The sequence below is a fragment of the Dasypus novemcinctus genome, chromosome 18 (assembly GCF_030445035.2).
Source record: "Dasypus novemcinctus isolate mDasNov1 chromosome 18, mDasNov1.1.hap2, whole genome shotgun sequence".
Taxonomy (NCBI): Eukaryota; Metazoa; Chordata; class Mammalia; order Cingulata; family Dasypodidae; genus Dasypus; species Dasypus novemcinctus.
Window position 1 is genome coordinate 33,700,772 of NC_080690.1, and position 25,475 is coordinate 33,726,246.

The 25,475-nt window shown below is 40.5% G+C and overlaps 2 protein-coding genes across 12 annotated transcripts in view; one reads left to right on the plus strand and one right to left on the minus strand.

The window, feature by feature from the left end:
- The window catches only part of RSPRY1 (ring finger and SPRY domain containing 1), a 49,717-nt gene extending 48,887 nt beyond the window's left edge, over positions 1-830 (minus strand). The window contains exon 1 of one of the 3 annotated variants that reach the window (XM_004480032.3): positions 633-830. The gene's annotated coding sequence lies outside the window, so the exon portion shown is untranslated. Of the gene's footprint in view, positions 1-287 lie in introns of all 3 variants that reach the window. The other 2 variants (XM_004480033.4, XM_004480031.5) reach the window with 2 other exon arrangements.
- A 120-nt stretch (positions 831-950) lies between these two features.
- The window catches only part of PSME3IP1 (proteasome activator subunit 3 interacting protein 1), a 36,133-nt gene continuing 11,608 nt past the window's right edge, over positions 951-25,475 (plus strand). Inside the window, exons 1-5 of one of the 9 annotated variants that reach the window (XM_004480039.4) lie at positions 951-1,050; positions 14,736-14,877; positions 15,415-15,513; positions 15,922-16,043; positions 21,829-21,962. In XM_004480039.4, the coding sequence (XP_004480096.1) occupies positions 14,751-14,877; positions 15,415-15,513; positions 15,922-16,043; positions 21,829-21,962 (482 nt within the window). In that variant the 5' untranslated portion in view covers positions 951-1,050; positions 14,736-14,750. The other 8 variants (XM_004480036.5, XM_004480037.5, XM_004480038.3 and 5 more) reach the window with 8 other exon arrangements.

Genomic DNA, 25,475 nt, shown 5'->3' on the forward strand with positions numbered 1-25,475 from the left:
TACCAGGAATTCCCCCTTCCCAAGGGGCTTAATTTTCAGCTCGGGCCTCCAGAGTAGGAGAATCCGCTAGCTACGGCCCCCACCTCCTTGCCCCCCTCTCTGAGGTGTGTCTCGACCCCAAGCCATTCCGAAATCTCCCTGTGGGAGATCTGTCTCCCACCTGTGTCCCTTAAACCACAAACTCTACAAAAGGAAACCCTCTCAAAGCGACTTCCCATCTATTCCTTCTACTTCGGGCACCCCTGAATCTCTGGAGCCTCCGAAGGAGCTAGCTACCTGCCTCTCACCTGGGCCCCTTTAATAGCGGCCTCCTCAGAAGGAAGACCCCCAAGAACCTCCTCCGGTCCAAGACGTCCGCCCCGTAAGAGGGAACCCCCTCTTCCAGGAACCTCTTCACGGTGCCCTCAGTGCGGGCTTCGGTGGAGAGCCTCCGCGCTGTTTCCTGGGCTCTAACCAATGTCACCTCCTCCCGGGCCCTTCCCGGAGCCTCCCCGGTCCCAGCTGGGTCTCCCAGCCTCAGTCTCGGGTGGCTGTTCCCCTCCCTCACCAACGTCCCCAGCTCTCGGACTCCTTCCCAATCCCCGCGTCCCCAGAGGCTTCCCGAGGTAGCGCGGTCGGGCTGCGGCACTGACTTTCTCCAGCTCCCGAGATCACCGGAGGGAGGGGGCGGCAGCGGAGCGACTCCTTTGTGACAGGTCCGAAAGAACGGTAAAGATGGACGCGAGGCCACCGCGCTGCCATTACGCGCCGGGCCCACCCCCGCTTCGTACCGCCCGGACCCTCCCTCAGTCCCCTAGGAAACTCCCCTTCCTCGGTGGCAACCCCTCTCCAAGGCAGCCAATTATCTTGCAGAAACTGTGTCACGTGCTCCAGCGACTCGGCCCGCCCCCCAGGCATGAGCTGGCCAATCCACTTGCTGAGGTGTGAAGGGCCCAATCAAGTCTCTTCGGCTCTCTTTAGGGACGCCGGATTTCCCTCGGTCTCCTGGGGAGGAAGAGAGCTGCGGATTGGATTACGCTGCCGGAAGTGGGGCGGAACCGTGTTGTGGCGGTGAGGAACAGGAAGCCCTGAAGGGTCAAAAGGAATACAAAAGCAAAGGCTATTTTCTTTCTTTCTTTCCTTTTTTTTTCTTTCTTTTTTTCTTCTAAGAGCGAGTGGCCTTGGTGGTGGAGGTTTGGGGTGGGCGCCGCTGAGGTGAGGGGGTCTCACCTCCCGCGCGCGGGTAGGTGAGTGCGGCCTGGGCCCTGGCCAGGCAGTGAAACTTGGGCTCCAGCTTCTTCGCTGAGGAAAAGGCGGGGGTGGAGGGTGGGGGGAATGGGGAGGGCTGCAACTGAAGTTAGGGTTAGGACCCGCGGTGCGCCTCAGTCCCCGCAATCGCACAGTGTTCTGAGTCGCCCGGACCGGGGGCCTGCTGGGCCCAGTCTGGGGGGAGCCGAGGGAGCCCGCTGACAAGGCGTCCGGGTCGTGTAAGAGAGGCTCTCCAACCCTTTCAGGCAGGCCCAGGACTGCCAGGCCTCCCGCCGGTTCCACCTCCATTTCTTCTAGGTGGGGCCACCGAGACCCAAAGCGAGGAGCGGGCTCAGATGCAGAGGGCTTGGAAAAGCTCCAGGTTACTCAGGAGATCTGGCGACGCCTAGTTAGAAATAGTAGAATCCTAGAATGTAGGGACCGGTTGGGAAACGCATTCGTTATGTACCAGGTACCAGGTACTGTGCTGAGCGCATTTTCTGCTGATAGGACACAAGCCGGTGTGCTCGTTTTGGCGATTAGGAAACTAAGGCCGAGAGTTGGAGCTTCTTGGTATGAGGTCCTCTGTGAGTTGGTGAATGTCAGTCTGCCCCGGGAAAAAAGGGACAGCAGTGGATAACAGTACCTTTTGCGGCCCTTTTAAAATACAGATTTTCGGGCCATACCCCCAAATAATGAGTAGGTCTGAAATGGGACTCAGGAAGCCAGTGCATGCTTGGTGGCACAATGCCCAATAACTCCTTGTGTACCAGCTTGGAGTTAAGATTTGTTGACTCTGCAGCTTTTTGCTTTTACAGAGAGGCCATTAAATGGTTTGGAGGGCACAGCTGAAATCCTTGAAAGGAAGGATCAGCGGGTAGACTCCTTTTGATTTAAGGAATTGAGCTGAGATGAAGGCATCTTTCAAGTCGAGCTTGAGATGTGCTAACAATCTGTAAAGGACTGAAAATAGAGTCTGCCTGATTATCTTTCTCAACTCAACTTTATCAAGTCTTGATGCTTTTACGCCATGGGGAAATTCCAAAGTTGTAAGAAAGGAAGAATTATGTCACAGCCATTTAACTGGTTAGCCATCTTCACTTTCACTTGCTTTGGCTTTGGCTTTCTGCATTATCACTATAGTGTATCCTGGTATGGATTGCTTTTTATTCAATTTGGTGTTTATTAGGCTTCTTGGATTTGTGAATTAGTGTCTTTTTTCCTGGAAAACTCTCAGCCATTTTATCATCAGATATTACTTCTGTTCAGTTGTCTTTTCTTTCTTTCTTTTTAGGAGGTACTGGGGATTGAACCCAGGACCTCGTACATGGGAAACCAGCACTCAGCCACTGAGCTACATCTGTTCCCCCAATGAAACTTGGGTTTTTTGTTTGTTTTTAGGAGGTAACAGGAATCGAACCTGGGGCCTCATATATGGGAGGCAGACACTCAACCATTTGAGCTACATCTGCTCCCCTCTTCTTTACTGTTTAAACATGTCAGACCTTTTTATTCTTTCCTGTCTCTTAGCCTTTCATTTTTATCTTTCCATACTGTATGCTGAATAATTTCTTCTTCATCAGTTCATTCAAGTAGTGTCTGATCTGTTATCAGAAGTATTCATTGAAAGCTTTTTCTTTTCTTTTTTTGGAGGTACTGGTTATTGAACCTAAGACCTTGTACATGGGAAGCAGGTGCTCAACCACTGAGCTACATGCACACCCCAATGAGAGTGGGTTTTTTCGTTTGTTTGTTTGTTTTTAGGAGGTACTGGGGATTGCTCCTGGGTAAATGGGGAGCAAGTGCTCAGTCACTTGAGCTACATCTATTCCCCTCTACTGAAATCTGTTTTTTTCCCAAAGGTTTATTTATTTCTCCCACCTCCCTCCATTGTCTACTCTCTGTGTCCATTCTCTGTGTGTTCTTCTGTGCCTGCTTGTATTCTCATTGTGCGGCTCTGGGAACCGATCCTGGGACCTTCTGGAGTGGGAGAGAGGCAATCATTCTCTTGCACCACTTCAGCTCCCTGATCTGCTGTGTCATTATCTCTCTACTTGTGTCTGTTTTTGTTGTGCCAGCTCTCCATGTGAGCCAGCACTCCTGCATGGGGCAGCACTCCTGCCTGGGGTAGCACTCTGCACAGGCCAGTACTCCATGTGGGCCAGCTCACCACACAGGCTAGCTTGCCTTCACCAGTACGCCCTGCGCATTGAACCCTGGACCTTCTATATGGTAGACAGGAGCCCAATTGCAAAGAGCCACATCCGCTTCCCTCCATTGAAATCTTAAGTGCAGTTATTACGTTTTTCAGTTACTGAAGTTCTGTTTGGTTCTTTTAAATCTACTATGCCACAGTTTATAATTTTTAATTCCTTGCCATTAATTTTGAGGCTTGGTTTTTATTCTTTAAACATAGTAAGCATAGTTGTTTTATAATCTGTATGTGTTCTTCTACCGTCTGAATTTCCTTTGGATCTGTTTCCAAGGTCTGTTGTTCCTGTGGTTTTACTTCCCAGGTTACCTTTGGGGTACCAGGTTAAAATGGAGGGTTGAGGTGGGGGGAAGTTGATTATCAGGCTCCACACCCAGAATGGCCGCCTGGCTTTGATTGTATTTCTCTAGTTCCACAAGAGCACTACAACTTCAGCTTTCAAGTCAGAGAAATCCTCAGGATGAAAACTGCTTTGAACATTGGGCTTAATTTTTGGTTTTCACTTTCTCCTAGATTTTGGCCTGATGATCTTTTTAGCTTTTCTCTTTGTTTAAGAATTATTTAAAAATTTCTTTCAGATTTTTTTGCATATGGATAGAGGGTTTGTTCTCAATCACCTATTTCTAGAAATGAAAACCCCACTTCATTTTGATTTTGGAATGTGAAATTTGTGGTTTCTCTCACTCTGAGTTAAAAATGATTTTTCTTCATTTAACCTGAATCTTCTACCACCTTTATTGTAAAATGTCATAGCTGCTGAGATATCACATTTTAAGCTTCCCTGATTATTCTAGTATTCCTCCTTGGAATTCCCTGGTTCTTACCTTCTACCCTTATAGCATTTAACCTTATTCTACTTTTCCTTAAATTTTTGTTGAGCTAACCTTATCTCTTTTACTGAATGTAACTTCCTTACCCACTAAAAAGAAGAAAGTTCCTTTTTAGTGTTGATACTGTGCCTTGTATATGATAGGTCCTCTGTAAAGATTTGCTTCTCAAAAAAACTGAATGAGTTACTTTGAACTTGAGCTTAGAGTGGAGTTGCAAAATATTTGGATGGAGGGGTGTTGTGTGGTGTGGGGGTTAGATTCTAAAGGTAACCCAGATGGCAAACATAGTGTATAATCAAAACTGTTCTCGAAAATTTCTTATGAAGGCACAGTGTTAGAAGTAGGTATACTAGTGCTGCAAAAATGCTACATGGTCAGGTTCTCCTCCAGCTTTGGAACAGACTTCTTCCTTTGAGCCTAAGATGACGTAATTGCTCATACTGGACTCTGATTTTTAGATTCCTTTGGTCTCCTTTGCCACTGGAGTGTGTTAAACAGGCCTCAATGTTAGAAGATCGACTGATTATTACTTTGTCTAGTAATAAATGCTACCAGAGTGTTGTCATTATCTGAAGAAGTTTTATATTGTAGGGAAAGTCAGCATGACCAAATTGCTGTAACTTGGTAGAAGTAACTTATGGCCAGAAAGCAGTCTTTATTTGGAATATAGTTGTTTGCTAGATGGTAATTCCTCTCAGTTTCTGTCCTACATTTTGAAATCTCATATGACTTGAACATCAGGTTAAAAACATTGGAAGGGGAGTGCTTAAGTGTATTTACTAACAAAAGGAAAGTGGATTAGCCTATTGTTTTGCTATCCAAAGTAAAGCTTGATACCATAACACAGAGATCTGATTCCCCTTGGTGTATTTTTACATGATTTTAGAATTAGGAGGGTATGGTTGCCAGTGATGTAAACACTAGGTAGTCTGCCATCACTGAATTCAATTCCCATAGGAAACCAGATCTTAATAACATATATCATGGCACTAGCTAAATGGGATAATTGTTCAAGTCAGGGATTGCAGTTATTTTTGAGGCAGCAATATAATTTAAAAACTTATATAGTATGTTATGTAAGATACTGAGCCCATTCTGTCCTACCAACCTGGAAATTAAATACCATAGTTTCCAGTCCGAACACAGTAGTGCAGTGTTTAACAGTTACTTTGCCTTGAAATATAAGAACTTTGTTTTCTTGGCTATCGAGCAAATTTGAAAACTATATTCTTTATTTTTGCCAGTTGGAAACTCTTTAAGGTGGAACAAAGTGATTTAAGTGTGAATTTAGTTTTCCACAAATCCCCCTTTTAAAATAATTTAATGTTTAATTTGGTAATTAAACTTGAGTCACCTTGAAAAAATGCTATGTGAGTAAAGGAAAGTTGACAGCATTTCTTCTTTGTGAAATTGAACATGGTAAGGACAAAGGAAGCATTCCCAATGTAAATCTTCATTTCTACATGGATCGTATTAGTTGGATCCCTAAACCCTTGGGCTTTTCATTTGCCTGTTTGTGTTTTGTTTTTAATTACTTTAGCAAATAGGGCAAAAAGAAAGGGCTTGTAAAAATTTAGCCAGGCAGTGGGAATTAGAAGTAAACACAATTTAATTTCCTAGCATCTCAGTCTACATCCAGAAGGATATAAATAAATTGCCGATATTCATTACCTTCCATTTGTAAAATAAACAGCCAGTAAATATTGGACTGTTGAAAGAAAAACATGTTTTTTGCAGGAAATATTTCTCTCTCAGTTTAAATGAGCATTTTTAATCCACTGAAGTGAAAATAGCAAGAGTTCTTGAAAGATGACATCAATTATATAAAATAGATAAGTGATTTAATTTTTGTCCTTTGTTTCCCACTTAAAAAATTGTATAGCATTTTAACAGAATTTCCTATGTGACGTAGAAGCTTCAGTAAATATTTAATGGCTGGATAGACATATAAAATGGTAGCTACCATTTTCTGCAACTTATATTGGATAGACAATACCTAGGAATATATTAATGTGAGGGCATTCCTGCTCAAATTCTTCAAATCCTCATGATTGGTTTATTCAACAAGTATTATATATCCAATATGTGCCAGATACTGTGTTAATAATAAACACTGTGAATACAAAGAAAGGTTGGAACAGTCATAAATGATAAAACTCATCTATCACAATGGATACATGGTACAGCAGAGTTATGAATGACTAGTGGAAAACACAGAGGAAGGAAATACTTATTAACTACTCTAAGAGGACTTGGGAAGCTTCACAAAAGAGATCTTTAATCTGAGTCTGGGCTGGTGGGGGAGGAGTTTGCATGGGTAAAAAGAAAGCAAGAATGTTCCTGGAAGAGAGAACATCCTGGGCAAAACCAAGCATAGGGGTGAGAAAATAAATTATGAGTAGTTCATTATGGCTTTTAAGCAGTGTGATGGAGAAATTGAGGTTGAAGTTGAAAAGATAGAGAAATGAGAGTAGGTTGAGGAGGACCATGCTAATGAAAAAATGAAAATGGACTCTGCTTTAGCAGTGTGATTCTCCTTTAGCAGTGTGATTCTCAACAGGGTGACATTCGACAATGTCTGGAGACATTTTTTATTTTCTCCCCGGGGTGGGTGGGGTAGGAAGAGTGGAAGTGGGATGAGTCCTACTGGCATCTAGTAGATAGAAGCCAGGGATGCTGATAAATATCCCACTGACAGCCTACAACAAAGAATTATCTGGCTTGGCATGTCAGTAGTACTGAGGTTGAAAAATCCTGTTTTCCAGATGCTGGGGAGTTATTAAAACATTTTAAGTGGGACAGTAACAGTTTTAGATTTGCCTTTTAGAAAGATCACTCTCTGTCCCTGGGGAGGATTGATTGAAAGGGAGCTAGTATAGAAGCAGGGAAACTAACTGAATGGTATTTTCATAGTCCAGGCAAAGTGAGGGCCAGAAAATAAGGGATTTAGAGGGGGAAACTCCTCTCTCTCAAAAAAGGGCGATTGATTAAAAGGAGGTAATTATGAGATAGAAATGAGAACTTGATGACCAGTGGGATGTAGAGGAGTGAGGAAAAAGGAGTCTAAGTACTTGTCTAGGTTTTCAGCCTGGGAAACTGAACTGATCATATTCATGCCATTCGTTACTGCCTCTTACCCATACTATTCCCTTTGAATATACTTTACGTATTTGGTGTTAAGTAGTATGGGAGTACTATTCTTTTGTACATTCCATAGAATTTAGTATAGTGGTAGGCATATAGAATTCAGCACAATGCTGTTTATTTGAATTGAACTACTAATAAAACAGTGAAATAGAGAACCATACCGAAGATAAATGTAGAGTTACCAAATCATATATGTAAATTTTTCCTAGTTTCTCAAATTGATGGGATCCCTTTGGTACTTTAAGTTTCATGGTTATGTCACTGATTTAATCTCCCCCTGCTCTTTGAATGCAGAATAATTTTCACTCCTTCAGCAGTCTAGAGCTTAGCATTGTGTACTATAGTAATAGCAAAACTTTCAAATAATTTTTAAACATGTGCCACTGTGCTGAGTGCTTTAGGTGAATTCTATTTATCCTCATGAAAGCTTTGTGTTGTGAAGTGCAATTTTAATTCCCATTGGTTAAGTATAATCTGTGGATGAGGAAACCAAGGCTCAGAGGAGTGAGGTGACTTTCCGAAAGTCACACAACTGATAGTGGTAGGACCAGGTTTTGAACTAAGGTCTCTTTATTACAGTCTCATTGCCAGTATTCCTCTTGATGAAAGACTGTGACAGGAAGTGTTTGTTATATATTGGTTGAGTTAGATTAGGTGTCTGAAGTTGTAGCAATTTGATATAGTTATGAGTTCCAAAATTAGATATTGGATTTTGTTTGTAAACTAGTCTCTACCTAGGCATGATTAAATTATGATTAGGGCTTTGATTGGGCCATGTCAATAGGATATCCCCACCAAGGGGTGGGGTGGGGACTCACAGGTAAAAGACATGGCAAAGGACAGAGTTGGAGGATTTTTAATATTGGAGTTTTGATGTTGGAGTTTGATGCTGAAGTCTTAAGCTGGAGCCCCGGGAAGTAAGCACAGAGAGGAAAGAGAAGCAAGCCCTGGGAAGAGAGGAACCCTGAACCCAAAAAGAAGCAGGCCTTGGAAAGAGAGGAACCCAGGAAGCCTGAACCCTGGCAGTCGTTGGTAGCCATCTTGCTCCAACATGTGGAAATAGAGTTTGGTGAGGGAAGTAACCTATGCTTTATGGCCTGGTATCTGTAAGCTTTTACCCCAAATAAATACCCCTTATAAAAGCCAGCAGGCTTCTGGTATTTTGCATCAGCACTCCTTTGGCTGACTAATACAGAATTTGGTACCAAGGATTGGGAAAGTGCTTTTGTAATTACCAAAATGCTGGAATAATTTTATAAATGGGTAAGGGGTATTTTTTGGAAGAATTGTGAGATGCTTGGAAGAAAAGACCTATAGTGCTTTGAAGAGACTGTTGATGGCAATATGGATGCTAAAGAGACTTTATGATGCCTTAGAAGTAAATGATGGGGAAACGGACTTGGCCCAGTGGTTAGGGCGTCTGTCTACCACATGGGAGGTCCGCGGTTCAAACCCCGGGCCTCCTTGACCTGTGTGGAGCTGGCCCATGCGCAGTGCTGATGTGCGCAAGGAGTGCCGCCCCACACAGGGGTGTCCCCCACATAGGGGAGCCCCAGGCGCAAGGAGTGCACCCATAAGGAGAGCCGGCCAGCGCGAAAAAAAATGCAGCCTGCCCAGGAATGGCGCCGCCCACACTTCCCATGCCGCTGATGACAACAGAAGCGGACAAAGAAACAAGACGCAGCAAATGGACACCGAGAACAGACAACCAGGGAAAGGGGGGGAATTAAGTAAATAAATAAATCTTTAAAAAAAAAAAAAAGTAAATGATGAAACTATTATTGGAAACTGGAGGAAAGGTAATCTTTGGCCTGTATGCCAAAGTTGTTCTAAAGTTGCAAAGAACTTAGCAAGGTTAATGCTGTTTTATGGAAGGCAGAATTTGAAAATGGTGAGCTTGGGCATTTAGCTGAAGAAATTTCCAAAGTAAACCCGGAGAATGCAGCTTGGCTTCTGCTTGCAGCTTATAGCAAAATGCTAGACAAGTGAAATAAGCTGAGAACTGAATTGTTGGGCACAAAGAAAACTAACTGATTCTGAAAATTCCAAGCCTCTGGAAATCAGGCTCCCAGATGAAAGTACTCAATTGGAGTACTTAACTAAACTTGGAACTTGTAAATCAGGAGGGAGGATGCAGTTATCTAGGAAAGACTTGTAGGAGTCTTACTGTCTGATGGCTTGGACTCCTGCTTCTTGCATGCTAAACCAACAAGGTTTTTGAGAGAGCTCTGTGAACAAAACCACTGTCAGCTTGGACTAAAAGGGACATGGAAAGGAGAGATTGAAAGAGAAACAGCCTTAAGAGGAAAACCATGGAAGTTGAGATCTGGAATTTAAGGCATCGCCTTGGGCCAAGAGAGGAACCCCAGCCATGTGTACAGAGAGGGTGATTTTGCACCAGCAGCTGAAGAGGGTAGATGTTCCCACCTGATGTTCAGGGAGAGTTTTGCGCCCCATGGTCCGGAGAGGGGGAAGCACATTCTTCAAGGATTAAGGAGGTTGAGGTCGATACCCCATAGGTCTGAAAGGGGTATGCCTGTCCCCTGTGGATTAGGAAAGGCCAGGTGGTCAGTTAGTTGCTCTGAGAGGGCTGAGGCGGTATACCAAAGGTTAGGGAAGGCCAGGTGGTCAACTCATTGCTCTAAGAGGGTTGAGCCTGTATGCTAAAGGTTCGGGGTTGTTTTCATGTCTCTGTACTAGGGACCTTAAGGCTCTAACCCAAAGATTGGGTAAAGTGTGGCAATCACCCCAACACTCTTGGAGGGTGAGGTCTGGAGCTTGTTTGGCATCCAGATGCTTGATGAGGGTAGAATGAAGAAAATGGCTGTTGGGCAAGCCTGTGGAAAGGGTGGGTTCCCATAAGGCTCCAAGGAGAAGAAACCATAGTCTTAAGAATGACTCTCAGACTTTGAAATTGAATGGAGGGTGCCCTGCAGGTTTGCTGAACTGTTCTGGACCCATAACTCATGCTTTTCTGTCAGTTTCTCCTTATTGTAATGAAAATATTATCCTTGTCTGTCCATTTGTATATTGGAAACAGATAAATTGTTTTATAAGTTTCAGAAGTCTATAGCAGATAGGGACTTTGCCCCAAGACATTTCTTTAAATTGATTGTGATATGATTTAGTGCTTGGATTGTTGCTGATTTAAGGTTTTCTTGAATATTGTAATGTCTTTTTGGAATTCAGAGGGTGGAGTGTAGTAGTTTGATATAGTTATGAATTCCAAAAATAGATATCAGATTATGTTTGTTAACTGGTCTGTACCTGGGTGTGATTAAATTATGATTAGGGCTTTGATTGGGCCATGTCAGTAGGGTGTCACCACCAAGGGGGTGGGGCTCACAGATAAAAGGCATGGCAAAGGACAGAGTTAGAGGATTTTTAATATTGGAGTTTTGATGTTGGAGTTTGATGCTGAAGTCTTAAGCTGGAGCCCTGGGAAGTAAGCACAGAGAGGAAAGAGAAGCAAGCCTCAGGAAGAGAGGAACCCTGAGCCCGAAGAGAAGTAAGACCTGGGAAGAGAGGAACCCAGGAAGCCTGAAGCCTGGCAGTCGTCGGTAGCCATCTTGCTCCAACATGTGGAAATAGACTTTGGTGAGGGAAGTAACCTGTGCTTTATGGCCTGGTATCTGTAAGCTACCCCAAATAAATACCCCTTATAAAAGCCAGCAGGCTTCCGGTATTTTACATCAGCACCCATTTGGCTGACTAATACAGAGGTTTACTTATTGGCAGCATTCACCCCCCGCCCCGGGATGGCCTTCTCACTGTGATGTCTGCTTGGTATTTCTTTATGAGGCACAGAAACCAAACCCAGGACCTCCCATGTGGAAGGCGGGCCCCAACTGCTTGAGCCATATCTGCTGCTTGCTTGTTTTGTTTTTTTTTTTCCCTCATTGTCTGCTTGTTGTGTTTTGTTGTTGTTGTTTTTTGTTTTTTTGGCTTGTTTGTTGTTTTTGCTCAATGTCTGTTCGTTGTTTGTTTGTCTTCTTTAGGAAGCCCTGGGACTCGAATCCAGGACCTCCCATGTGGGAGGCGGATACCCAACTGCCTGAGCTACATCTACTCCCATTGGCAGTTTGTGTTGACAGTGAAGTTTTGAATCCTGAAAAGAACTAAATGTTTCTGGAGAAGGAATATTCTAAATATTTTATATAATACTCAGGAATATGACCACTTGTTCATGAACATTTTCTGTCCCTATTATTGACTACTTCTAATATGGAAGAATGACCAAATTAATTAACCAGAGGACCACTGGCTGCCTTGGAGGAAAGGAGAAAACAGCAGTAAAAGTGCCAGGAAATGACCTATAGAAGAAAATGCAAATTGAAAAAAGAGATATTTCTGTATTAGTCTTGTCCCTTTTAAACTCAAAAATTTATTATAATTATGTATGGCCTTCTAGGTTGGTTTATTTATTTTAAGATCAAGGGAGTGTCAATTATGATATTGGCTTTAAAGAAGTGAATTGAAAAGTATATATTAGTTTTGACGGTGCGTGTTTTCTGGAAATCAACACATTGAGAACTGAGGAGAAGCAGTTTGTCCTTCAGATCCTTAAGCCATTGCCTTTAAATTTCTTTAATGTGCTTCTGCCTTCTTATTTTCATTAGCCCACTGTGATTCCTTGTTTTGTAGTATGTGAAAGACACTGATAGGACAGACTAAATCCATTTGGGTAGAAGTTGAATTCTAACACTTAATAGGAAAAGATTGATTAAAAGGAGAATGAGGATTTATTGCAATCTCATAAATTTGTCTCTTTTCAAAGTGATTGAATTATGTTGGGAAGTTTCTTACTCTTCTAGAATTTCTATTTCAGATTAAAGTCTTGTTTACAGGAGTCTTAGAGTGATTATGGGAGGAAGTCCTTTGAGTTTCAGAGATCTTTTTTAAAGTTAAATGAAAGGAATAAATGATACTACTTTGTTACTTTTGAGGTACAAGATTAAATCTTAGAGGCCCTGAATTCTTATTTAGATGGAAACATGTAAAATTCTATGTTTTATTTTGACTCATTGGAAGAAATTTTTAGTATTAATAATATTTTCATTTTTTAAAATATGGGATTTAATAAAATGCCAGTTTCATTCCAGGTATTCCCAAGTTTACATAATATACAATCTCCTGAGTTCATGGCTCAGAGACACTATTATTTTTTCCCATTTTGTAAGATTAAAGTACTAGAGGTGTTTGGCCCAGAATAGCAACAGTGTATGAGGAACATGGGAGTTGTTTTCAAATAAACAAAGCATTGTTGTATTGAAAAAGGAATTTGACTCCTTTTGTGTGGTCCCTGTGGATTGAACCCATGTGTAGAAATGATAGGGAGACAGATTTCAGCTCTGTTTAAGGAAGTACAGGCAGATGTGCTCAAAGCAGGAGTTGGGCAGCCTATCTTGAAGTTTTTAAATATGGGTTGGATGACCATCTCCCAAGTGTGTAACATTCAGATGTTAGATGGAGAATCAGATAAGGAGGGCTATAAGGAACAGTCCCATTCTGAATTTTTTATTAGGGGGTAGGCATAAGGAGAAAAAACAGCTAATATAGGGTAAAAGTGGAGAGCTACAGTTATTAGAGGACAAAAAAAGGGGAAATCAGGGTGTCCAGTATGTCTCTTCCATCCCTTCACAGTTTCTCTATCAGGGACATTTTAGGAAATGTTGGCACTTGTTGCATCAGAGGTCATTTTGCAGAACTTCAGGAATTTTTGGCATAGTTCAAATACTCAACAATTCTATTTCTCTAATAGGCCTCTGGCTGGAGTCATCAAGTAATGCTAAATTGGAAGTGTCCATGTTGTGGGCTTTAGTAGGTTGATTTGGTTTTCTTTCTAGTAATTTTGAAAATTCTGTCTTGTTACATTTAACTAAACCTAAGCAAAAGGAGGATTTAAGCTGAGATTATTCTCTTGTTCTGAAAGTTTGGGTTTGTTTTCTCATTTTCCAATTTTGTCTTTATTAAATAAAACTGTTGCACGAACACTTTCAGCACTGGAATTCAATATAGAAAGAACGCTGAATTTGATGTAGAAAGGATGTTGAATTTGACATGTCCTTGTTTTCAATGACGAGTTAGCAGTTTCCCGGGAGAGAGATGGTGAACTAGGTAAGACTATGAATTTTTATGTCAGGCCTGGATTTGAGTCTTCACTCTCCTGTTCACCACCTTTGTTACTTGAACAAGTGATCTAACTTCTCTAGGCCTCAACTTCTTCATCTGTCAAGAGATACCATCAATGTAGGTGTAAATGAGTGTAAATGAGATAATACACATAAAGTATTTAAGAAGTGTTCAGTCAGCTACTTTTATTTTTTTTAATTGTAAGCTCTTAGGATTTCTGTTGCTACTTTATTTTTATGCTGTCAGTAGAGACTTAATTTTATTAATTTTGTTAATAAGAGTCATCTTGGAATGAGCTTTGGGTTGATGTTCTAATACTGCAGAATATGTGCTTCTTTCTTAGGGTATAATTCTATGAATAACATAACATGTCTGAATAGAAGGTTAATGCCACAGGTTTTCAAAAGGAATTATAGGTAGAATTATAAAGATTGGGAATCTTCCACATCAAGATATGCATAAAGTGCTTGAGATCATTGTAAGATGGAGAATAGAGTTCAAGATAGAATCAATCTTAAATTGTACAGACATGGAATTTACATGGAGCAAGTGAGGAAAGAGATGTAGGAGTCAGCTTACTTTAGTGGAAAGTATATTGAACTGGAAGTTGGGAGATCTGGGTTCTTCTAGTCTCACTTTCTCCATGGTGTGTGTGCCTTTAGATTATCATTTCCATGCTGTACAGACGGGATTTAATCTCTAAGGCTCCTTGGCCACCTGAGTTTCTCCATCCTGAATTTACTTGGAAGTAAAAGTAGGTGAATCAAAATAGCAAAATGGCCCAGAAACACAAAATTCAAAAAAGAACAATGGGGGATGACATCTGGTAGAAGGATGGGGTATCCAGGAAGCCAGTTTTGTCTAGAAAGAAAGAGAAATATCTGCAATGTGAGATTTACTATGAAATATCATGTGATAAGAATTAGTCCAGGTCCTCTTTTGTTGACTTTGTAGATAGCATAGATGTTAAACTATGTGACACATGCAAAATGTAATTGTGTACTCTCATTAATTGCCTATAAATCAGATTATTTGCAGATTTCTTCCATTCAAGGTCGGAAAAGAATTTTCAAGTGGTCTGTTGCTGGGTGAGACAGAACTAAATCTCCTTGTTTCTCTTTAGAGTCCTTTCCCTTCTCTTTAGAATTTTAATTATAGTTCTCACTTGAAATGTTTTTTGTTTGTAGACTGATTGTTCCATTATGGATGGAGGAGATGATGGTAACCTTGTCATCAAAAAGAGGTTTGTATCTGAGACAGAACTAGATGAACGGCGCAAAAGGAGGCAAGAAGAATGGGAGAAAGTTCGAAAACCTGAGGATCCAGAAGGTATATAGGCTTATGGTTTGACATTCGGCATAATGATCTTTAATTCTTATAACCCTGCAAAGTAGGGATTACTGTCCTAACCTTAGAGACGAGGAACTGAGCAGAAGGTCCCAGAGCTGGGAGTGGAACCAGGAAACTCACTTCCTCGCTCTTCTGGCTCTACCCCACTGCCTCCTAGGAGATTCCACTTGTCAATTCTATCTTTACATTTGTAGATTATGTGGATTGTTAGTGTGTGGGATACAGGGTCTGAACAACTGAGATGCTACTGCTGTTAAGGCTTTTGGCTGGCCCCTCATCCAATTAATTGTCTTAGGCAGTGGGCCCTATTGACATTGATAGTTTGCTTTTGAGAACTGCCAGTCCCTCTCTGAGGTCCAAAGGAAGCTATGGACTTTTGTACTATTTTTGTATTATCCTTACCATCTGATCCTGCAGAGAAGACTTGACTTTATCTTTAAAATCTCATGATCCCAAAATAATGAAAATTCTAAAATATGTATTTTTATTTTCCCTTCCCTCCCTTCTTCCTTTCAGAATGTCCAGAAGAGGTTTATGATCCTCGGTCTCTATATGAAAGACTACAGGAACAGAAAGACAGGAAGCAACAGGAGTATGAAGAGCAGTTCAAATTCAGTAAGCCTCAGAAAATAGAATCCAAGGAACTCTGCAGGGCTTTTCTGATACATTTTTGCCTCATGCAACACTTTTTCTAACTAGCCATGGAATTGTCTTGATTATCTAATCTAATCATTGGATACTCATTTGCTGGAAAAGAAGGGCTTCTGCCTTTTAGACCATATATATATATAAAATATATATATATTTTTTTTTATTTTTTTGAGCTCAAGATACCCATTTTAAATTCATGCTAATATGTAGTAATGGGGAGAAATGCCTTGGTTTTCAAAAGCTATAATGTTTATCATATCTTATACCCTGATAGATCTGCTGTTTATTATAAAAAAAGGAAAAAGAAAAATCTTATTTGACTATATTTTCCCTTTAGCCTGCTAAATGTTCTTTGCTTAATTATTTCCTCAGAAAATATGGTAAGAGGCTTAGATGAAGATGAGACCAACTTCCTTGATGAGGTTTCTCGGCAGCAGGAGTTAATAGAAAAACAACGAAGAGAAGAAGAACTAAAAGAACTGAAAGAATACAGAATATCCTTTGTACTTTGAGAGAAATTTGTAAATTGTCAGGTTTCTTACCAACATCTATAGATGTCAGTTTACTCATACATAGAATGAGGGTCTTCTACCTAGTGATCTCCAAGGTCCCTTTCAACACTGATATGCCTGTATCTCTGAATAGATGGCAGCGGCTTTTGGAGGATCTGTTGCACACAGGAGACTGTTGAAATCAGAGGTCCAGATTGTTTAGGATTAACTAAAGGCCTAAATCCTAATAGCACCAGGTTCTTCTTGCCTTGTGAGATTAGACCCAGAGACATATGGGTAATGAACTAAACTTCATCTAGAGGAGAAATTGGCTTCAGAGTTTTAAAAGGAAATGTTCAGCATCTCTCCCATGTTCTTTGTAAGACCTTCCCCACAGATATAGCATGGTCTGTCTCCATAGAAGATGCAGAGAAAGCAAAAAAGTTTGATTTTGCTTTGGCTCAATATTGTCTTTTTGGCATCCACTTGAATGTCTAATAGGCATCCCGAATAAAACTTGGCTGAATCAAAATTCTCAGTTCTATGCCACACCAACCCTATTCTCACAACCTTTTCTTTTTCAGGTATTCCCAGTCTTAGAAGCTGGTAACGCTATAGCCCAGTTGCCTAGGCCAAAAACCTAGGAGTCATTTTCAGTTCCTCTTTACTGCCCCCTCCACACTCCCACAATCCTACATGCAGTCCATTAGCAAGCTCTGTCATCTCTACCTCCAAAATGTACTCCAAAGCTGTCTACTTCTCCTATCTCTACTGCCACTGCAGTAGTACAGCCACCATCACCTCTCCTCCGGACTGCTATGACCATCTAATTGGCCTCCGTTTCTACTCTTGTTCCTGACTAACCAGTCTCCAGACAACAGCCAAAGGGAACTTTTAAAAATGTACAGGGAGCGGATATAGCTCAAGTGGTTGAGCATCAGCTTCCCATATATGAGATCCCAGGTTTGATCCCTGGTTCCTCCTAAAAACAAAAACAACTCTAATTGGAGAGGGGATATAGCTCAGTGGTTGAGCACTTGCTTCCCATGTACCAGGTCCTGGTTTCTTTCCCCAGTACCTCTTTAAAAAAATGTACAAACGATCATGTCACTTTCCTATTTGAAACATTCCAGTGGCTTCTTGTTGCATATAAACTAGAGTCTACATTCTATACCAGGTCCTACATGACTGCATGATTTAGGCCTCCCTGTTGTATCTTGGAATCACTCTTCCTCATTTTCACTGTACTCCAGCCTTCTGGCCTTTCTATTTCTCTCACACCAAGCTTGTAATTCTAACTCAAGGCCTTCGTACTTGCTGATTCTTTGACCTGGAATGCTCTGCCCTCAGATCCTATAAGACTGGCATTTCACAATACTCAGATCTCGGTCCATATCTCCCTGCCTTGTGGAGGTCTTCCCTGAGCACAGCATTTAAAATTGCACCCATCCCCATTGCTGTGTATAATAGCATCTTTTAATAGTTTTAACATAGCACTTAACCACTATCTGATAATCTTCATTTATTTGCTTATTGGTTTGTCTCTTTACTGCTGAAATGTAAAGTAAACTCCATAAGAAGAGGGAGTTTATCTAACTTTATCCATCACTTATTTCCCCAGTGCCTGGCATTTAGTAGGTCTTCAATAAATGTGAGAATGAATGAATGATGAATGACTCATAGGAAAGGTTAATAGGGACACCCTACTTTTTCCTTCCATGAGGAAGCTTATTTGGATTTTTCAAGCTTAAATGTGGAATACCATCACTAGTGTGATTTAGCACTTTTAAGATTGATGATGTGACTCTGTATGTGTTAGTTGTTAGTTTCTTGCAGGGAGTATATGATAGGTTCCTTTAAAAAGTAATGTGGGGGAAGCGGACTTGGCCCAGTGGTTAGGGCATCCGCCTACCACATGGGAGGTCCACAGTTCAAACCCCGGGCCTCCTTCGACCCGTGTGGAGCTGGCCTATGTGCAGTGTTGATGCACGCAAGGAGTGTCATGCCATGCAGGGGTGTCCCCCATGTAGGGGAGCCCCAAGCACAAGGAGTACACCCCATAAGGAGAGCCGCCCAGCACGAAAGAAAGTGCAGCCTGCCCAAGAATGGCACCACACACACGGAGAGCTGACACAACAAGGTGATGCAACAAAAAGAAACACAGATTGCCTGTGCTGCTGATAAGGATAGAAGCAGTCACAAGAAGAGCACATGGTGAATGGACACAGAGAGCAGCCAACGGGGGGGGGGGGGGCGGGGGGTGATAAATAAATCTTAAAAAAAAAAAAAGTAATGTAGGGGAAAACATGGACAGATTGCCAGGGATTTGATTTAGATCAAGGTGACAGTGATTGAGAGAAGGTGGCATCATGGTGCCACAAAACCCACTCTGAACTGGTAGTGAGTGACCTGATTTCTAGTCCCTGTTCTGCTAGTGGCTGGCTGGTGCAATATTAAGATAGGAGTTGATGGAAAGGTACATCACCTCCATGAATCTTTTTTTTTTTTTTTTAAGATTTATTTGTTTATTTCCCCCCTTCCCCTCCTCCCACCCCACAGTTTTTGCTGTCTGTGTTTTCTTCTCATTTTCTCTCCTCTAGAATTCACTGGGATTTGATCCCGGAGACTCCTGATGTGGAGAGAGGTTCCCTGTCAATTGTGCCACCTCCGTTCCTGGTTTCTGCTGCACTTCACCTTGACTCTCCCCTTGTCTCTCTCTTTTTTTAATTTTTTTTTATTACTTTTTCTTTTTAAAGATACATAGATCACAAATGATGTTATATTAAAAAATATTTAAGGTTCCCATATACCTCCCACCCCCACTCCCACTCCTGGAATAGTGGTATCCTATTCCATTTTTTTCTCTCTTTTTTTTTTTAAATGTTACATTAAAAAAATATGAGGTCCCCATATACCCCCCACCCCCATCACCCCACTCCTCCCACATCAACAACCTTCTTCATCATCGTGGGACATTCGTTGGATTTGGTGAATACATTTTGGAGCACTGCTGTACCACATGGATAATGGTTTACTTTGTAGTTTACACTCTCCCCCAGTCCACCCAGTGGGCCATGGCAGGACATACAAATGGCTAGCATCTGTCCCTGTAGTACCACCCAGGACAACTCAAGTCCTGAAAATGCCTCCACTTCATATCTCCTTCCCTCTCCCTACCCTCAGCAGCTTCCATGGCCCACTTTCTCCACATCAGTGCTTCAATTTCTTCCATTCCTAATCACAGTAATTCCATAGTAGAATATCAGTAAGTCCACTCTAATCCATACTCTATTCCTCCATCCTGTGGATCCTGGGATGCTTATGTCCACTCCACCTCTATCGAGAGGGTACTTAGTTTCCACATGGATGATGGATGCATTTCTCCTGCTTGCAGTGCCTGTGACTCACTTGCGCAGGCACTGCCTCAGTATGCAGGCACTGGCTTGCTGCACAGGCATGCTTTCTCTTCTTTTCTACCAGGAGGCCCTAGGGATCGAACCTAAGTCCTCTGATAAGGTAGGTGGAAGCGCTATCACTTGAGCCACATCCACCTCCCATCTTCATGAATCTTAGTTTCCTTGTCTACAAGCTGTGGGATTGAGACTGTTTTTTTCTGAACGGGCCACTCCTTACCCCAGTGACCCCAGGGTAAGACCGATGTCTTGTAGTGATAGGAAGATGTATGTGTTGTGATGTTTCAGGCACCAGGCTTTTTCCTCTTAAGGAAACAAATATATTAATTATACATTTCACTTGAATTATGTCGTTTTATGTACTTAATTTGGCAGACTAACAAATAAGACATTTGATATCTCCCAAAATAGCATTCTCAAGAGTAGTGTTTGTGTGGTATGAGTATGAGATGCCCTTCATTTTCAATTAAAAGAAAAGAATTAACGGCAACAGTGAGAAAGAAGAAACTTTTTTACTACTGATGTTACACTATAACATTGAAGAGGTCCCTGGGGTATTGGCTTATATTGGAAACTTGGAAAGTTCTAACTACCTAGAACAACTGATGAAAAGCCGGCCTGCAACCTGCTGATGGATAATGCACTAATCCCAAGCATGCAAGTAGCCAAAGAATGCTGAGATAGGAATTGAAAGATTAGACATTTGCCTATTGAAGCTCCAAATTAGGAACTGAGCTTGACTTTGCTTGATAGGTATAATATTTTATAATAGTGATAGTTCTGAATACAAATTATTCTGATACTTCTGAAGAAAAATTAACTGTACGTAGTTCCTTGTAAACAACAAAACTGTTGTTTCCTCTCAGGTTAAACCATTATTTAGCAAAGTTCTGTGTTTAAATGCTATGTAATTTTTAAAAATGCCTCATCTAATGAAATCCTTGAGATTTTTGAGGGGGATGTGTGTGTTTAAAAGCATTTTTGAGGAGAGGGGACTCAAAACGGGAATATGACTCTTTGAATGTGGGTCAAAAATAATATTATATTTCCCTAAAGTTGGGGTTTTTTTCTCTTCACTTTAAAAGAATAAAAAGTTAAATATTGGTTTTTGTGTGCTGAATTAGAAATAGAAGTGTGCTTATGTTGTGTTAGTGTACCTCTTTCACTTGGTTTTGTTCAATATTTAATATTGAGAGTTTTCTTTGAGAGTTTCTGTCCTTTAATGATGGACTTGCAGATAAAAATCACAGCATGTTAATGGTTTCTAGCACTCTACTGACAAATAAAATCTGCGTTTCTTTCTATTTGAGTTTGTAAAAATGGCCATTTAGTATTAATATGCCATCTGTTTCCATGGTGACCTCAAAAACATCAAATTGATGAACCTCAGAATAGTATTGAGTTTCAGTCCCCACTGAAGACTGCAAATATTTAAGGCAACTGGTTAGTGTCTGAAGAGTGATTAGAATTAGTGTCCTTACCTCTGGTATCCAGTTTTCTCCATTGTTCAGACAGACAGTAAGTAGCCTAGACTATACATATGCACTCTCTACCCTATCCCCTTTGGGCTGATCATATATGTGTCTTAGATTTCTTGGGCACTAGATGTCACTGTTGTTCCAGTAAGGCACTACTATATTTTAAATAAGGAATTGTTCAATGTCAGAATTCTTAGGTATTGTCTAATAAGTTATGAGAGAGAATATGAAAGGGAAGTAGGGGAGAGAACTGGTGGAGAGAACAAAATAAAGTGACCGACCTTGAAAGCTAGAGAGATTGATGTTGAGCATGAAAAAGTGATGTTTTACAAGTGAACTGGTTATGCTTTTAAAAACAGGTTTTTGGTTCTTGTATGATATATGCACAAGGGTTCCTCATTAAAATCATCTTGAAAGAGTATTAAAAACAGATTCCTGGGCCTCTATAGATCCTCATTTAGTAAGTCAGGGACAAGAGAAGGGAATGTACATTTTAATGAGCCTTGAGGTGATTCTGATGTTGCCTTGGTCCCAGCACAGTAGGAGTTAGCCTTCATGATCTGATTTTCCCTTAGAGGGAAAGAAATATTTTTTCATATTTTCAAGAAAGCCTCATTTTTTTCTGTTGTGTTTATATTCCTTAAACTCTCTTTTCCCCATCAAGCATACTTGAGGATCAGAGGAAAAGGTTTATTTCTCTATTTTTCTGGGCTTAGTATGCCATCATTCCCCTGATCACCTTTCTCTTTGAATCAGCTGAGTCCGACTGGCAGAATAAAGAGTGGATGCATTTCTTTTGAAAGTGCTACATATTACATGGCACAGCTACAGGGCTAGTAGGTTATATTTGTAGTAGCTCTTCCTTTTGCTTAGTTTGACTCTTAACCTGTAACTCACAGTAATCTCAACAAGGTTGGCATTTCTCCAGAAAACAAGAAGGAAGCGGAGAAGAAACTGCCTGTGAAACCCATAGAAACCAAGAACAAGTTCTCCCAGGCGAAGCTGTTGGCAGGAGCTGTGAAGCATAAGAGGTCAGCTAGCACTCATGCAATTTGAATTTCCCTCTGAATTTCCACTTGTAGCCAGGACAAAGTCTACCTAGCAAAAATCTCAATGAGGTTCCTTTTGTGGCCTTAAGTTTTCTTATCCCTTCCAGTGTTGATGTTTTCTGTAGCCTTTGCTACTTGACTCTGTGACCTGTCATTGAACAAACATAATAACTACTCTTTATTGGGCACCTGCTATCTGCCAGGCATTGTGTGTTAAGTGCTTTTCTTACATGATCTCATTTATTCCTCACAGCAGTTCTATGAAGTACAACTTTTTATGATCCCTGTTTTACAGATGAGGAAGTTGAGGATTCAAGAGGTAGAGAACCTTTGTCCAAGGTAACACAGTAACAGGAGTGCTGCCGTTCAATATTTAAGCATCTTGTATGTTTCTAGGAAAAAGATATAGCAAGTTCTATAGAAGGATTTGTACAGGGTGTAATGAGCACAGGGAAGAAAGAATATCTAAGTCTGCCTGAAGGGTGTTTATGTGTTCCTGTTGGGGAAGTTAGGGCAGGCATTAGAAAGGAGAGTGATAGGGCTTTAATAGGCAAACAAAGGAGAAGAGAATGTCCAAGATAGAGGAAACAGCTTCTGCAAAGGCGTTTGACAAGAAAGAACATGGCTGCTGTGAGAGGGTTTCAGACCTGGCTCTTGTTGATTCGTGTGGGGGTGGCAGTACTGCATAGAGGTTAAGTTCTTTGTTTTATTTGCCCCTCTCTTTCTAAATCCTGAAATGGCACCAAAGTGATTGAATCTGGTCATTTCAGTTTGAAAAGCAAATCAGGGCAAAATGATGGAAGTTTAAGTGCAGTCTATTAGGAAAATCAATATGGTATATTGGCAACCAGCCACATGTTTTGAAAGGAGTGTGTATTGATGCAGTCTTGTGGTTTGGCTCACCATCCATCTGCTGCAGATGTTCCTAGGAACATTGCCTACATGCAAAAATGTCATTGTGGTAAAGCAGCAGAGGGGAGGAGTATAAGTAGTCTGAAAAGGGCCAATTACTCAAAGCTATGAATTATTTCTTTCAAGTTCTTACATAAGCTTTCATGCCAGCCCAGTGTCTTTCAGGATTTAGTCATGGGTCAGTCTTCACTGGACTGTGCCAAAGGAGGGCTGTCTAGGTGAGTGCCTTTGCTGCTAGCAGAATGGGTAATATATTTATCTTCCTTACATAGTTCTCAGACTATTGAAAGGACTCCGTATTAGCTGTTTCACCATGGCTTCTTTGGTGACTTGAATATAACCCCTTTTGGGTTTTGAAACTTTATCATTTAATGTTGCTTTGTGTAGCAAAGTGATAAGTCTTCTAGGACAGTATTTCCTGATCTGCCTGGCCTTGGGTTTATTTGAATCACCTGGGAGATTGATAATGTGGATTCCTTGGCTTCACATTTATTCTGGTTCAGTAAATTTGGAATGAAATCTGCGAGTCTAATATTTGAAGTGTCATGAGTGATTCTGATGCCTGGCAAAGTCTGGACACACTGGTCTGTGTGTGTTGTGAAGTATAGTACTAAAACAAGCCCTTATGAACCCACTACCCAATTTAAGACCTAGAACATTGTCAACAATACTGAGTCTACTTCTATGCTTTTCCCCTTTTCATCTCCCTGCCTTCCTATCCCAACAACCACTCTCCCAAATCCGATTTATCATTCTTTTATCTTTATTTACTTTTAGTAGTTTTTTTTTTTGTCTCCTATGTATGTGTCTATAAACAATACAATTTGCTGCTTTTGAACTTTATAAAAATGATTTCACTTTACTATCATCTGTGAATTTCTTTTTTCACTCAAATTATACTTCTACAATTGAGCCATTGTGTGTGTATAGCAGTAATTCATTTATTTTCACTGCTGAATAATACAGTGCACTGTATGAGATACCAGAATTTATCCATTCTCTTATGGATGATGTTAAAACTATGACAAAAGAATACTGGTAAATCTAGGACATACGTTTTGTTACATATGTGCATGTACTTCCTCTAGAGCTGTGCTACCCAGTATAGTAGTCACTAGCTACCTGTGACTATCTAAATTTAAATTAACTAAAATAAAGTTTAATGGGGAGTGAGTGTAGTTCAGTGGTTTGAATGCCCACTTTCCATGTACAAGGTTCCAGGTTCAATCACCACTATCTCCTAAAAGAAATAAATAATAGTTTAAAATTCAGTTCCTCAGCTGTATTAGTCACATTTCAAGTGCTCACTAGTCACATGTGGTTAGCTGCTACCCTATTGGACATCACAGATAAAATGATACAATGACTTTATAAAATATATTTAAAAGTTTAATATATCTGGGAGTGGATATGGCTCAAATAGTTGAGGCCTGCCTCCCACATGGGAGGCCCCAGGGTCAATTTCTGGTGCCTCCTAAAAAAACAAAAACAAACAACAAGGAAAGCAAATGACAAAACCAACTCAGGAAGCTGATTGAACTCAGTGGTTGAGCGCTGACTTCTCATATGAGGTCATATTGGTCAAATATATTAATATTTTCTTTTATGGTTAGAACTTTTATATTTTGTTCAAGAAATTCTTCCCTACTCTGAGGTCATTCTTTTCTGCTAAAATTTTTAGAGTTTTATCTTTTATGTGTAAAACTTTAACCTATCTGGAAATGTTTTTGTGTAGGGTATGAGGTAGGGACCCTTGTTTTTTCTTCAAATGAATAACCAATTTTCCAGTACCATGTGTTAAAAGTTCTCCATTTTCCCATTGATCTTCAGTGCTACCTCTGTCTTATAGCAGATTTCCATATATGGGTTTTGGGGGACTCTTTTTTTTTTTTCTGTTCCTTGGCTACATTTGCAATAGTACCATTCTGTAATCATTGTAGCTTTATAATAAATCTCAATATCAGGTCAAGCAGATCTCACTACATTTTTCTGAAGGGCATTTTTAATTTTCTTAGTCTTCCATATAAATTTTAGATTCAATTTAAGTTCCTTAAAATCCCCATTGGGATTTTTATTGGAGTATTATTAAATTGCTTGATAAATTTATGGAAAGGACACCTCTTTATGGATTTGAGTCTTTTTTATCCATGAACATGGTATATATCTACATTTGTTTTCTTTGGTGTCTTTCAGTAAAGTCTTGCAGTTTTGTTTTGTTTTTCAAAAAGATTGTGCACATCTTTTGTTAGGTTTATTTCTGGGTATCTTATAATTTTTGTTGATTTATAAAAATTCAGTAGATTTTGGCATATTTAGATCCAGCCACCTAGCTAAATTCTTATTAGTATTCATCATTTATTGGCAGATTCTTCTGAAATTTCTATATAAAAAGTCCTATCAATGGCAACTTTATTCTTTTCCTTAAATATTTTATTCTTTTTTCTTGTCTTATTGCATGAACTAGTACCACTAATAAAATCTTAGCTAGAAACAATTCCTGTATATTCTCTTTTTTATCTCTAATTTTAAACAGAATGCTTATAGTTTTTTGTTTTTTTTTAAAATATATACCATTAAGAATGG